The sequence below is a fragment of the Ovis canadensis genome, chromosome 10 (genome assembly GCF_042477335.2).
Source record: "Ovis canadensis isolate MfBH-ARS-UI-01 breed Bighorn chromosome 10, ARS-UI_OviCan_v2, whole genome shotgun sequence".
Taxonomy (NCBI): domain Eukaryota; kingdom Metazoa; phylum Chordata; class Mammalia; order Artiodactyla; family Bovidae; genus Ovis; species Ovis canadensis.
Window position 1 is genome coordinate 26,215,457 of NC_091254.1, and position 14,173 is coordinate 26,229,629.

At 41.3% G+C, this 14,173-nt stretch overlaps 1 protein-coding gene across 4 annotated transcripts in view; it reads right to left on the reverse strand.

Annotated features, from left to right (window-relative positions):
• The window catches only part of VWA8 (von Willebrand factor A domain containing 8), a 383,224-nt gene that overhangs the window by 118,880 nt on the left and 250,171 nt on the right, over positions 1-14,173 (reverse strand). For all 4 annotated transcript variants that reach the window (XR_011259328.1, XM_069601241.1, XM_069601242.1 and 1 more), the window contains one exon: positions 5,953-6,034. Coding sequence is in view for 3 of the 4 variants with exons in the window: in XM_069601241.1 (XP_069457342.1) it covers positions 5,953-6,034 (82 nt within the window). In the remaining variant the exon portion in view is untranslated. The remainder of the gene's footprint in view (positions 1-5,952; positions 6,035-14,173) is intronic.

Here is a 14,173-nt window from a genome sequence, read left to right on the forward strand (position 1 = left end):
GACATCTGCATTCGCTGTCAGGAAGAAAGGAACTCTAAACCAACTCACACCTCAGACTCCTGCAGAGCTGACTCACTCCCCAGGGGTCTAAGGTCTATGCTGAAACTCAAGTCTTGTTTATGTGTTTTAACTGCATTTATTTGACATTTTGCCTTTTCTAAGTTAGATGGTTATATGGATTTATAATAAAGGATTTATATATTTCTTATATGTTTCATGCATATACATATTTCTAATACATACAGTCAATTCAAGGAATGCAGCTTTTGCCTGTAAGAGTCAACTGCACACTTCCTTTATCTGAGTATGGCTCTCACTATACAAAAGAAACACAGATTAGAAATTCTAATTACCACTGTTGGCTTTCTAACTGGTATTTCCCCTATAAAATAAATGGTCTAAAGAGATAGTCTGATCAGATAATTAAAATAATAAAGTATCAAGGTAGATTTGCAGAAACCACAAAACTACTATATAGTAGGTAAATTTTTATACTGAAGAAATCAAGACTACTTTAATCTTTTTATCAGTCAGCTTCAGTGGCTACTAAACGCCACTGAGTGACAACGCCAGCTACTCTGAGATATGGAAATCCTCAGTTCAGTTCAGTTCAGTTCAGTCGCTCAGTCATGTCCGACTCTTTGCGACCCCATGAATCGCAGCACGCCAGGCCTTCCTGTCCATCACCAACTCCTGGAGTTCACACAAACTCATGTCCATTGAGTCGGTGATGCCATCCAGCCATCTCATCCTCTGTTGTCCCCTTCTCCTGCCCCCAATCTCTCCCAGCATCAGAGGCTTTTCCAATGAGTCAACTCTTCGCATGAGGTGGCCAAAGTATTGGAGTTTCAGCTTTAGCATCATTCCTTCCAAAGAACACTCAGGGCTGATCTCCTTTAGAACGGACTGGTTGGATCTCCTTGCAGTCCAAGGGACTCTCAAGAGTCTTCTCCAACACCACAGTTCAAAAGCATCAATTCTTTGGCACTCAGCTTTCTTCACAGTCCAACTCTCACATCCATACATGACCACTGGAAAAACCATAGCCTTGACTAGATGGACCTTTGTTGGCAAAGTAATGTCTCTGCTTTTCAATATGCTGTCTAGGTTGGTCATAACTTTTCTTCCAAGGAGTAAGCATCTTTGAATTTCATGGCTGCAGTCACCATCTGCAGTGATTTTGGAGCCCCCAAAAATAAAGTCTGACACTGTTTCCACTGTTTCCCCATCTATTTCCCATGAAGTGATGGGACCAGGTGCCATGATCTTCGTTTTCTGAATGTTGAGCTTTAAGCCAACTTTTTCACTCTCCTCTTTCACTTTCATCAAGAGGCTTTTTTAGTTCCTCTTCACTTTCTGCCATAACGGTGGTGTCATCTGCATATCTGAGGTTATTGGTACTTTTCCTAGCAATCTTGATTCCAGCTTGTGCTTCTTCCAGTCCAGTGTTTCTCATGATGTACTCTGCATATAAGTTAAAGAAGCAGGGTGACAATATACAGCCTTGACGGACTCCTTTTCCTATCTGGAACCAGTCTGTTGTTCCATGTCCAGTTCTAACTGTTGCTTCCTGACCTGCATATAGGTTTCTCAAGAAGTAGGTCAGGTGGTCTGGTATTCCCATCTCTTTCAGAATTTTCCACAGTCTACTGTGATCCACACAATCAAAGGCTTTGGCATAGTCAATAAAGCAGATGTTTTTCTGGAACTCTCTTGCTTTTTTGATGATCCAGTGGATGTTGGAAATTTGATCTCTGGTTCTTTTGCGTTTTCGAAAACCAGCTCGAACATCTGGAAGTTCACAGTTCATGTATTGCTGAAACCTGGCTTGGAGAATTTTGACCATTACTTTACTAGCGTGTGAGATGAGTGCCAATTGTGTGGTAGTTTGAGCATTCTTTGGCATTGCCTTTCTTTGGGATTGGAATGAAAACTGACCTTTTCCCGTCCTGTGGCCACTGCTGAGTTTTCCAAATTTGCTGGCATATTGAGTGCAGCACTTTCACAGCATCATCTTTCAGGATTTGAAATAGCTCAGAGAGTGTTTATATAAAGAGAATAACAAAAGTAGGATGGAACCAAGTGTTTCAGAGTTGTAGGGTGGGCCAAAAAGTTTGTTCAGGTTTTTCCATTACATCTTTTTTTTCTTTCAGCATTAAATGCAATTGTACTTTTATTTTTCTAAATTGATAACTGAAATATGTGCATTTGTTGCTTTAATTTGCATTTCCATGAATAATACCAAGCTTGAGAATCCTGACCTATATTTATTCTTAGTTGTTTTGGTTTCTGTTTCTTTTTTTTTAATATAAATTTATTTTAATTGGAGGCTAATTACTTTACAATATTGTATTGGTTTTGCCATACTTTCATATGAATCTGCCATGGGTGTACACGTGTTCCCCATCCTGAACCCCCCTCCCACCTCCCTCCCCATCCCACCCCTCTGGGTCATCCCAGTGCACCAGCCCTGAGCACCCTGTCTCATGCATCGAACCTGGACTGGTGATCCGTTTCACATATGATAATATACATGTTTCAAAGCCATTCTCCCAAATCATCCCACCCTCTCCCTCTCCCACAGAGCCCAAAAGACTGTTCTATACATCTGTGTCTCTTTTGCTGTCTTGCATACAGGGTTATCGTTACCATCTTTCTAAATTCCATGTACATGCATTAGTATACTGTATTGGTGTTTTTCTTTCTGGCTTACTTCACTATGTATAATAGGCTCCAGTTTCATCCACCTCATTAGAACCGATTCAAATGTATTCTTTTTAATGGCTGAGTAATACTCCATTGTGTATATGTACCACAGCTTTCTTATCCATTCATCTGCTGATGGGCATCTAGGTTGCTTCCATGTCCTGGCTATTTATTATAAACAGTGCTGTGATGAACACTGGGGTACATATGTCTCTTTCAATTCTGGTTTCCTCGGTGTGTATGCCCAGCAGTGGGATTGCTGGGTCATATGGCAGTTCTCTTTCCAGTTTTTTAAGGAATCTCCACACTGTTCTCCATCGTGGCTGTACTAGTTTGCATTCCCACCAACAGTGTAAGAGGGTTGTTCCCTTTTCCACACCCTCTCCAGCATTTATTGCTTGTAGACTTTTAGACAGCAGCCATTCTGACTGGCATAAAACGGTACCTCATTGTGGTTTTGATTTGCATTTCTCTGATAATGAGTGATGTTGAGCCTCTTTTCGTGTGTTTGTTAGCCATCTGTATGTCTTTTTTGGAGAGATGTCTGTTCAGTTCTTTGGCCCATTTTTTGATTGGGTCATTTATTTTTCTGGAATTAAGCCGCAGGAGTTGCTTGTATATTTTTGACATTAATTCTTTGTCAGTTGCTTCGTTTTCTCCCATTCTGAAGGCTGTCTTTTCACCTTGCTTATAGTTTCCATTACATCTCATAAACAACTCAAATGAACTTTTTGGCCAACCCAATACTTTACGGTACTAGAAGGACTCAAGGCAACTTTTGATATAATAGAGGATTCATCTCATGGTGCTCTCTCAAAAAACACTTGCCTTAGGAAAAAAACTAGGTACAGATGGTGAAGTAAAAGGCCATTCAAGAATAATGAAATTTAATCACTTATGATGTGAGTAAATCTGCCACAAATGCTCAAGACGTATGATTCTATTGAGCATGGCACCTACTGGTTCCACACTTAACTCTCTGGCATGAAACTTTAAATTTACCAGAGCAATCTCCTCAATATGCCAAAAAAAATTGCTGAAGGAATCACATATTTACTACAGCGTGTGCACTACAACTAGAATCTCTTCTGTACATTAAAAAAAAAGGCACATTCCTCTTACCTATGGTATCAGAGTCTTTAAGGAACACAGAGTTACAGAAGAGTGAAGCCCAGATTTACGTACGCCCGCATATTAGTGCTAAGTAGTACGGTTTTACATATGCAACAAAAGTCTCAGGACTAACACTTAAATTGTACTGAGAGCAAAAGTGATATATTCCTTTTGGCCGTACAGTTACATATAGTTTTACTGTTCTCTATTATTTGAAGTTAGCCATCAAATGGAAAATTCCTGCTATCTAACAGAATGCTAAATTTAAGCAACCAGCAACAAAACTGAAACCCAGATGGGCTGTTCCCTTGGATTACATATACACCAAAAATGGCAGTAGTTAATCTTGAGAGAAACTCAGGATGTACTGACAATGAACAGACTCTACAAAAACACGTGGCACTTGAAATAAGGCGAGTTCAAATTGAGATGTTCTGTAAATGTAAAATATATACTGGGTTTCAAAGACTAAGGAGAAAAAAGGAATGCAAAATATTATTAAAATTTTTATATTAAATACGTGTCAAAATAGTAGTAGTTTATAATGGTAATAAAATACTATTAACAGTATTTCACTGGTTTTTTTGTGCACTCTTTTACTTTGGCCACTAAGAACATAAAATTACATATATGGCTCACATTCTATTTCTATTGGACAGTGCAGCACTAAGTGAATGAAGCATGGTGACCAGCTGGCACTGGCTGTATGTATATATATAGCTGTACTTCCAGGTCTTATTTCTATGTAGGTATAACATATGGTTCATACAGAAAGTTAACAGAGAAAAACACTAAAATATAAAGTTAGGGCTGGGGAAGAAATGAAGAGGAATAATGAAAAATAATTATTGTACTTTAAATGTGTAAAAAAAAAAAAGTTGTTCTTTGATTTTGTTACTTGAGCTGATAGCATATTTTAATGAACATACAATGGAATAAGAAATTTCCCCAAATGACTAAAAACTATTTTTCATTAAATTGACACATTGAGATGCTCCAGAAAGACATTCTTGTACACATTAGGACAAGTAAATAAATCTATTTCTTTGTTGGGTTTTTTTTTTGGGGGTGTTGTTTTTTTTTTTTTTTTTTTAGTTTTTTATTTTTTAAATTTTAAAATCTTTAATTCTTACATGCGTTCCCAAACATGAACCCCCTCCCACCTCCCTCCCCATAACATCTCTCTGGGTGAAAAATGATTTCATTATTCACATTTCTTGAACCTGGCTAAATAAAGGGTCCTAAGAGATGACATGGTGTTTTTGACTTATTTTGTATTGTGGTACTGAGCGATGTTCTTTGGAAGCACGGAAGGCTTCTGGGGACAGACAAGCGTCGCTGCCCTTGCTCTGAGAGTGGAAGGCTCCCCAGGCTCCTCTGCCCGGGACCCCGGGTGAGGCTCTAACCCCTGTGTCCTGAGGCCTTGGTTCTTTGTAAGGAAGGACACGTGAGGGGCATGTGACATCAATCTATACAGAAGCAGGTGCACACCGAGCTTGAGGAAAAGGGAGGGCAGGCGTGGGTGCACCCAGAAAGGGCTGGGCTGGAGGTGGGGACAGAGGTGTTTTCAAGGAAGAGACGGCATAGCATTGGTCCTCTTTTTATATATGCCCCACGCTTTGCTTCCACTGCTGAACAGCAATGAACCGCTGGCAATAAATCCATTCCAAATCTCTAGACCCCTCTGACTATTGTATGGCCTTCATGACTGTAGACACACAGTTATATCTTTAAAAGCAATATTAAATAAATGAGACATCTTTGACATCTTGAATACATTTACCTCAGAAAACTAGTGTATAAAGTTAATAAATTTTTCAGTGATAAAAATGCTGTTTCAAAGAGTTTTATCATAAGGATAGATTAAAAAAAATGAACACTTGAAGGCTGTTAAGACTTAAACTAGGTAACATTTGAACATTTTTCCAATGTTCAAATAAAAATGGCAGAGCAGCAAGATAAAAACAAACTGTATATATATATATATATATATATATATATGAAAGAAAGAAAAAGAGCTTGCTATTTAAGGAAGTAAAAAGCACACATTTATTCAGGGTCCTTGGTAAGAATTCACTCTTTTTTTTTTTTAATCTGACATACAAGTTAAGAATGAAAGTGAAAATGAATTACCTGGGAATTGGGATGTATCGAAGTCTCTTGGCCTGGAGATCAGTAACTTCTATATACCCAGCTGTCTGTGGAGGGGTAACATCTGCAAAGAAGTCAAGACACAAGACAAGTGTTAAATTACTGCCTGATACAAAACCAGGACCCAAATAAAGCACAGATGCTGCTTAAAGTGGAATGAAATGATCACTCGCCTAGAACAGAACCCTGGGACCCACTTCACGGGCTGACCAATGCCAGTCCTGAGGTCAGACGCTCAGTTATGCTTTCGTCAGGAAAACACAGAGACTGTCAGATAGATGCATGTTACGCTGTGATTCTTTAGTGTCAGAGAATTATCTGAGTTCCTTTCCCTTTCTTTGATATTAATAGCTTCTCAAGATGGGTCAGTGTTTTAGCACTTAAGAGTTTATCCGAAAATATTTCATCGCTGGAATTCTTTTTCCTTCCTAGGAAGTTACAACAGTGACGGTATAACACAGTGGGCTCAGCACCTACTTGAAACTGGAGTGGCCTGGTAGACAATCGTGGCTTGAAATTTCCTATGATTTACTATGGCCAAGTTAGTTCTCTCTCTGAGACCTGCTTTCATCTTTTGCAAAATGAGGATAAGAAGAGCATCTGAGAATCATAAACATTATTTGCACACGATTAGTAGTTGCTCCACAGTGGCTGTTATTATTAGGAGCCCTCAAGACAGGAAGAAGTGAGATGATCGGGGCAGTGGGGCAAGGACTCTGGGTCATGAAGAATGTGAAAGGGCGGGGAAGGAGAAGATAATGTGATATGGGGGCCAGAGTGCCCAATGCCCAACTCCAATTGTAGTTGTTTCCCAGAAAATTCTGGGAGTTTACTGACTTTTCCCCCAAATCCCTGAGTACCACCGTCACCCTCATCATCACCAGTTACCAGCACTGTGTCAGGAATCCTGCTTTTTTGTTTTTCATTAAGTGTGTGCTGTGCTGCTGTGCTCAGGTGCCCAGTCGTGTCTGACTCTTTGCGACCCCGTAACCCGCTGGGCGCCTCTTCCATGGGACTCTCCAGGCAAGAATACTGGAGCGGGCTGCCATTTCCTACTCCAGGGGATCTTCCTGACCCAGGGATCAAATCCACATCTTTTGCATCTCCTGCTTTGGCAGGTGGATTCTTTACCGCTGCACCACCTGGGAAGTCCTATTAATCGCCTTTTTTTTGGGGGGGGCTGCACCACCCAGCACGTGGGATCCCAGTTTCTCACATTGGAACCTCACAATGTTAACCACTGGTCCACCAGGGAAGTCCCTGTTTGGGACTTATAGATAGTGTTTTTAACACTGACAACTACAAAGGCCTTGGAATCTGTTTGAGAGATGAGAAAGCAGAGACTTACAAAGGTGGTATAATAATGGACTTGGAGAATGATAGAGAAAACTTTCAAAATCAGGCCTTCCTTCTGGCTTTAAAATCTCTGCTCTGCCCACTACTCCACACAGCTTCTACCTGAGCTGATCATAGGGCAACAATTTTAAAATAGCCTTATTTTTACAAAATCTTGGCCTCCAATGTCTCTTTAAAAAAAAACACACACAAACCTACAAAGAAACCATACTCTTAAAGATTTCTGTCTGCTGTCTATCTCCTATTACAATTTCTTTTTTTTTTTTTTTCATATTGTAACAAAGTTTTCTCTCTCTACTATGCAAAGTCAGCTATAAGTCCAGCCAACTTTAAGGGTACTTCAAAGATACTTGTTTATGTGTCTATCCTTCTTTAAAAAAATTTTAACTTATTTTTAATTGAAGAATAATTGCTTTATAACATTATGTTGGTTTCTGCCATACATCAGTATGAATCAGTTATAGATATACCTATGTCCTCTCCCTATTGAACCCCCCTCCCACCTCCCACCCCACCTCCAGGTTGTCACGGAGCTCTGCATTTGGGCTCCCTGTGTCATGCAGCAAATGCCCAATGGTCATCTATTTTCCATATGGTAATGTACACTTCCAGAGAAGGCAATGGCAACCCACTCCAGTACTCTTGCCTGGAGAATCCCATGGACAGGGAGCCTGGTAGACTGCAGTCCATGGGGTTGTGAAGAGCCAGACACGACTGAACGACTTCACTTTCACTTTTCAGTTTCATGCACTGGAGAAGGAAATGGCAGCCCACTCCAGTGCTTTTGCCTGGAGAATCCGAGGGATGGCAGAGCCTGGTGGGCTGAAGTCTATGGGGTCGCACAGAGTCGGACACGACTGAAGTGACTGAGCAGCAATGTACACTTCCGGGCTACTCTCCCAATTCATCCCACCCTCTCCTTCCCCCACTGTGTCCACAAGTCTTTATGTTTTTTGTCGGCATCCCCATTGCTGCCCTCCAAATAGGTTCATCAGTACCATCTTTCTAGATTTCATATATATGTGCTGCTACTGCTGCTGCTAAGTCGCTTCAGTCGTGTCCGACTCTGTGCGACCCCATAGACGGCAGCCCACCAGGCTCCCCCGTCCCTGGGATTCTCCAGGCAAGAACACTGGAGTGGGTTGCCATTTCCTTCTCCAATGCGTGACAGTGAAGTCGCTCAGCTGTGTCCAACCCTCAGCGACCCCATGGACTGCGGCCTTCCAGGCTCCTCTGTCCATGGGATTTTCCAGGCAAGAGTACTGGAGTGGGGTGCCATTGCCTTCTCTGATATATGTGCTAATATACAGTATTTTTCTCTTTCAGGCTTACTTCACTCTGTATGATAAACTTTGGGTTTCACCCACTTCATTAGAATGGACTCAAATGCATCCCTTTGTACAGCTGAGTCATACATTTTCTGCTGTGTATATGTACTGCACCTTCTTTACCCATTCATGTGTCAGTGGACATCCAGGTGGCCTCCACGTCCCAGCTATTGTAAGCAGTGCTACGATGAGCACTGAGGTCTAGCTGTCTTTTTCAATTATGGTTTCCTCAGGGTATACAAACAAGAGTGGGACTGTTGGTCACATGGTACTTTTATTCCTAATTTTTTAAGGAATTTCCACACTGTTTTTCATGGTGGCTGAATCAATTTACATTCCCACCCACAGTGCAAGAGGGTTCTCTTCCCCATACCCTCTCCAGGATTTACTGTCTATAGAGTTTTTGATGGCCATTCTGACCAGTGTGAGGTGACGCCTCATTGTGGCTTTGATTTGCAGTTCTCTGATAATGAGTGATGTTGAGCGTCTTTTCCTGCGTTTACTAGCCATCTTTATGTCTTCTTTGGAGAACTGTCTGTTTAGGTCTTATGCTCACTTTTTGATTGGGTTGTTTTTCATGTATTGAGCTGCATGAGCTGTTTGTTTATTTTGGAGATTAACCCTTTGTCAGTTGTTCCATTTGCTATTATTTTCTCCCATTCTGAGGGTTGTCTTTTCACCTTGTTTATAGTTTCTTACATTGTGCAAAGGCTTTTAAGTTTAATTAGGTCCCATTTGTTTATTTTTATTTCCATTACTCTAGCAGGTGGGTCATAGAGGATCTTGCTGTGATTTATGTCAAAGAGTGTTCTGTCTATGCTTCCCTCTAAGAACCTTACATTTAGGTCTTTAATCCATTTTGAGTTTATCTTTGTGTGTGGTGTTAGGAAATGTTCTAATTTCATTCTTTTACAGGTAGTTGTCCAGTTTTCCCAGCATCACTTATTGAAGATACTATCTTTTTTCCATTATCTCATTAACATTTCTGATTAGAATGAGAAACCTAGAATGTTCACAATGAATTTATCCAATGTAGTTTACAAAAAAAATAAGAAACTTGGCATTTGGATTTCCTGTTCGCAACTGAAGGTTTTCAAGATGGCCACCTGGCAACCTCAACTTCTGTTATTTATTCAACAAACATGGTTGAGCATCTCTACATGAAGCACTGAGGAAGAGAGGAAAAAGACGTGCATGGTTCTTGACTTGTCTGAGGAGCCCACAGCATAAAGAAGAAAGTGCCCTTTTTTCTTTTCTTTGAAAAATAGAGGAGTGGGATTGGGGTAGGAGGGAGGTTCAAGAGGGAGGGGACACATATATACCTACGGCTGATTCACGTTGATGTATGGCAGAAACCAACACAACATTGTGACGTGATTATACTCCAATTAAAAAGAAATAAAAGCAAAAAAAAAAAAATCGTGAGCCTTTAGGAACTTGGAAAGGATTCCAGGATGGGAAGCATAGCCCTGTGGTCCTGTGTGAGCTGTGGATCTAGGCAAGAAGTGGTCCTAGGGGGCATAAAGGGGCAGGAGGAAAGGAAGGTAGTGTCCAGGGACAGCAGGGGGTAAAGAAAGCCAGTTACTGTGGTAACCGGACCACCCGGCTGAACTGGCCATACCCAGATAGCCATTCGTATAAACCCAATATGCTTATCATAAGTCATGCACTGCCGGGCGCTGGAAACGCTGCCTGGGATATAAGGTCAGTCTTAGCCGAAGTTTTGCACCATATATCATTTTTGACAGTTCCTGCCCCTAGGACCTAACTGAAGTGGATTGAATTATTTATAGACCCTGGGTTCTTTGCCAGAAATGACCAGTTATTGAAGTGGTTAGGATGACTAGCTCTGCCTAGCTAATCAGTTACGTTTGGCCGGCCACTTACATGCACTCTTTTTCATAAGTAATAGTATTAAGCTGCGCTACTACCACCACTGCTTTTAGGCTTCCCATGAAAGCAAAGTAAGTCAACTTATTTTAAATATCATTTTTCCTACAGCTTTTTTTTTTTTCCTTCCCCCCACTGTGCAAGTTAATTCCATGGCATAAAGAGGATGAGAAAATCCAATAGTGGCTCGGTCTGTTTCAAGGAGGAGAAAGCAAGAATTTTATTCTTCATGCTAAGAAGTATTTTCATGCATCAGAAAAGGCAATTTGTGGCTAAAAAGGACTTTAAGGGTGGTGGTAGGTTGCTTCCCAGGTAGCACTAGTGGTAAAGAACCTGCCTGCCAATGTAAGAATCATGAGAGATGCTGGTTCGCTGGGTCAGAAAGATCCCGATCCCCTGGAGGACGGCATGGCAACCCATTCCAGTATTCTTGCCTAGACAATCCCATGGACAGAGGAGCCTGGCAGGCTACGTCCATAGGGTCCCAAAGAGTTAGACACGACTGATGCGACTTAGCACAGTGATGGTGGTAATGGTAAGGCTTGAAAAATAATCAGAAGTGAAGTTTTTGGATTTGAAAATAAATCCGTTTAGAATATATGTTTGAATTAAGGAAGTAAAAACCATGGCCAGATTTCCCTCCAAACTTAGCCAAATCCTTGTCTATCCATTTTAAATGTTTGAACACTGTAGAGAGGATGGAGGTTAAGTAAATTTCCATTACATTTGTAATCCAGGTGGATTTAGAAGAGAGGTATAAATTACATTTAGGGATTAGTTCCCTAAAGATTAAAGGAAAGTCATTGCCACAGTGTTCAGAGCACAGTTCCCATAAACAGTGGGGACAGCTTAGATGCACAGCATCAAGGTTCAGAGTGGGGAGAAAAACTGTCAGGCAGAATAACCAAGAGCATTTTCAGAAGGAAGATGAAATTATATAAAAAATTCACTCCTTCGAGCAATGTAATTTGATGTATATGTGCTCCCTATTGGACTAGGTTTCAAGAACTTCTGTGTTCACAGATTCAAAGATTGATGTGTGCCCTGCAATCGGGGTGATACCAAATCTTTGAATTTATTCAAAGTTCAAACAACAGCGCATTGCTTTCAATTAAGAGTCATTACTTTGTGTTTAAAGAGCTGAAGCCTATGATTTAAAGGGGGTGGGGGGGAAGCTAACATTTAACTAGAGGAAAAATGATTGGGAGAAAGAACTAAATGCACCCCCCCCACCCCCCGCCGTCCCCGGCCCTGCCAGTCTGCATCAACCATAAGTCACACCCTTTTTGTCAAAGCCACCAGGAGAGTAGCCTTTACAGCTTCTACTGATTTATTTAATAAAAGGCTTATGCACATGCGTTCCTGACTAATCAGGTGGCTGACTGTATTTATTTGAAAAAATTAGTTTGAATTATCATCAGAGACCTAAAGGCTCACAGATTAAGGAGTCAAAGAGGCTGAAAGAAAAAACCATCAGCCCCAGGTTCATGCCTCTCACACCTCACTTTCTACTCCCAGAGATACTTTCAACTTGATAAAGCTGTTTCTTTGGTGTTCACCTTTATCCTTCTGGTGCTGTCTTGATGTTTTACTTTTAGGCATTATTCATCAACTTCCCGTCATGTACGATGAGAGTTTAACTCTTTTTCACACACCCTCTTCCCCTGCCTGGGAGTCCCTGGTGGCTCAGTGGTTAAGAATCCACCTGCCAAAGTAGGAGACCCAGGTTTGATCCCTGGGTCAGGAAGGTCCCCTGGGGAAGGAAATGGCAACCCACTCCAGTATTCTTGCCTAGAGAATCCCATGGACAGAGGAGCCTGGTGGGCAGGCTACAGTCCACGGGGTCACAAAAGTATCTGACACAACTCACTGACTAAACAACAACTTCCCTTGCCAGCACCCCATTTCCTATCCCTCAGTGTATTTATGTGATACCTGATACCCTTTGAGTCTTCATATATTTATGAAGGTCCATATCATCAGAGCCATGGTTTTTCCAGTAGTCATGTATGGCTGTGAGAGTTGGACCATAAAGAAGGCTGAGTGCCAATGAATTGATGCTTTTGAACTGTGTGTTGGAGAAGACTCTTGAGAGTCCCTTGGACTGCAAGGAGATCAAGCCAGTCCATCCTAAAGGAAATCAACCCTGAACATTCACTGGAAGGACTGATGCTGAAGCTGAAACTCCAATACTTTGGCCACCTGATATGAAGAATCGACTCACTGGAAAAGACCCTGATGCTGGAAAAGATTGAAGGCAGGAGGAGAAGGGGGTGACAGAGGATCAGATGAGTAGATGGCATCATCGATTCAATGAACATGAGTTCAAGCAGATTCCAGGAGACAGTGAAGGACAGCCTGGCATGCTGCCATTCAGGGGGTTGTAAAGAGTCGGACACGAGTGGGCAACTAAACAACAACAACAATCTCTATGGAACTTCCATTCATATGCATTATTTCCCCTCCTGTTAACCTGTTTTACATCAATTTAATTATCAGACCAATCAAAAAACCTGAAGGGAAGAAGGGAAAAATTTCTCATCCCCACACCAAACTCTAGTCAGGCTTTTCTGAATCCTCCTCTCAATTAGGTACACACTTTTGGCCTTCTATGTTCATCTGAGCATTGTCCAGTTTTAGCAAGAATAAAGTTCAGTTAGCTTAACCAGAAACCTCAACCTGGATATCTGGCAGAGTTCCTGATCCTCTACCATTTCCCAAATAAAGTCTGATCACCCTGGCCTGCCTGCAGCAGGGATCCTGTTAGGTTGATTTAGTCAGAATACTCCATTACTTCTGATTCCCTCTTAGTAATTTTGCATCAGACAGTAAAGCATCTGCCTGCAATGCGGGAGACCTGGTTTGATCCCTGGGTTGGAAGATCTCCTGGAGAGGGAAATGGCAACCCACTCCAGTACTCTTGCCTGGAAAATCCCATGGATGGAGGAGCCTGGTAGGCCACAGTACATGGGGTCACAAAGATTGGACACAACTGAATGACTTCACTTCACTTCACATTCCCACCAACAAAACTGAAGGATCTCTACTACCTGAGACAAACTATGAAGTAGTAATAAGAGAGTATGGTGTTAACGTGGGGACAGACACAAAGATTAACTGAATACAAATGCAAACTCAGAAAGAAACACACATATGTGGTCAGTTGCTTTTCCACAGAGCTCCAAAGATAATTTAATGGTAAAAGAATAGTCTTTTCAGTAAATGATGTTAAAAATTGACTATTTCCATGAAAAACAATGAGCCTTAATCCACACCTTATACCATAAAGAAAATTAACTTGATCATATACTTACGCATATATACAGAATCTAGAAAGATGGTACCAAAGAATTTATCTGCAGGCCAACAGTGGAGAAACAGACATAGAGAATAGACTAATGGGCATGGGGAGAGGGGAGGAGAGGGTGAGATGTATGGAGAGAGTAACATGGAAACTTATACTACCATATGTAAAACAGATAGCCAATGGGAATTTGCTGTATGGCTCAGGGAACTCAAATAGGGGCTCTGTATCAACCTAGAGGGGTGGGATAGGGAGGAAGATGAGAGGGAGGTTCAAGAGGGAGGGGACATATGTATACCTATGGCTAATTCATGTTGAGGTTTGA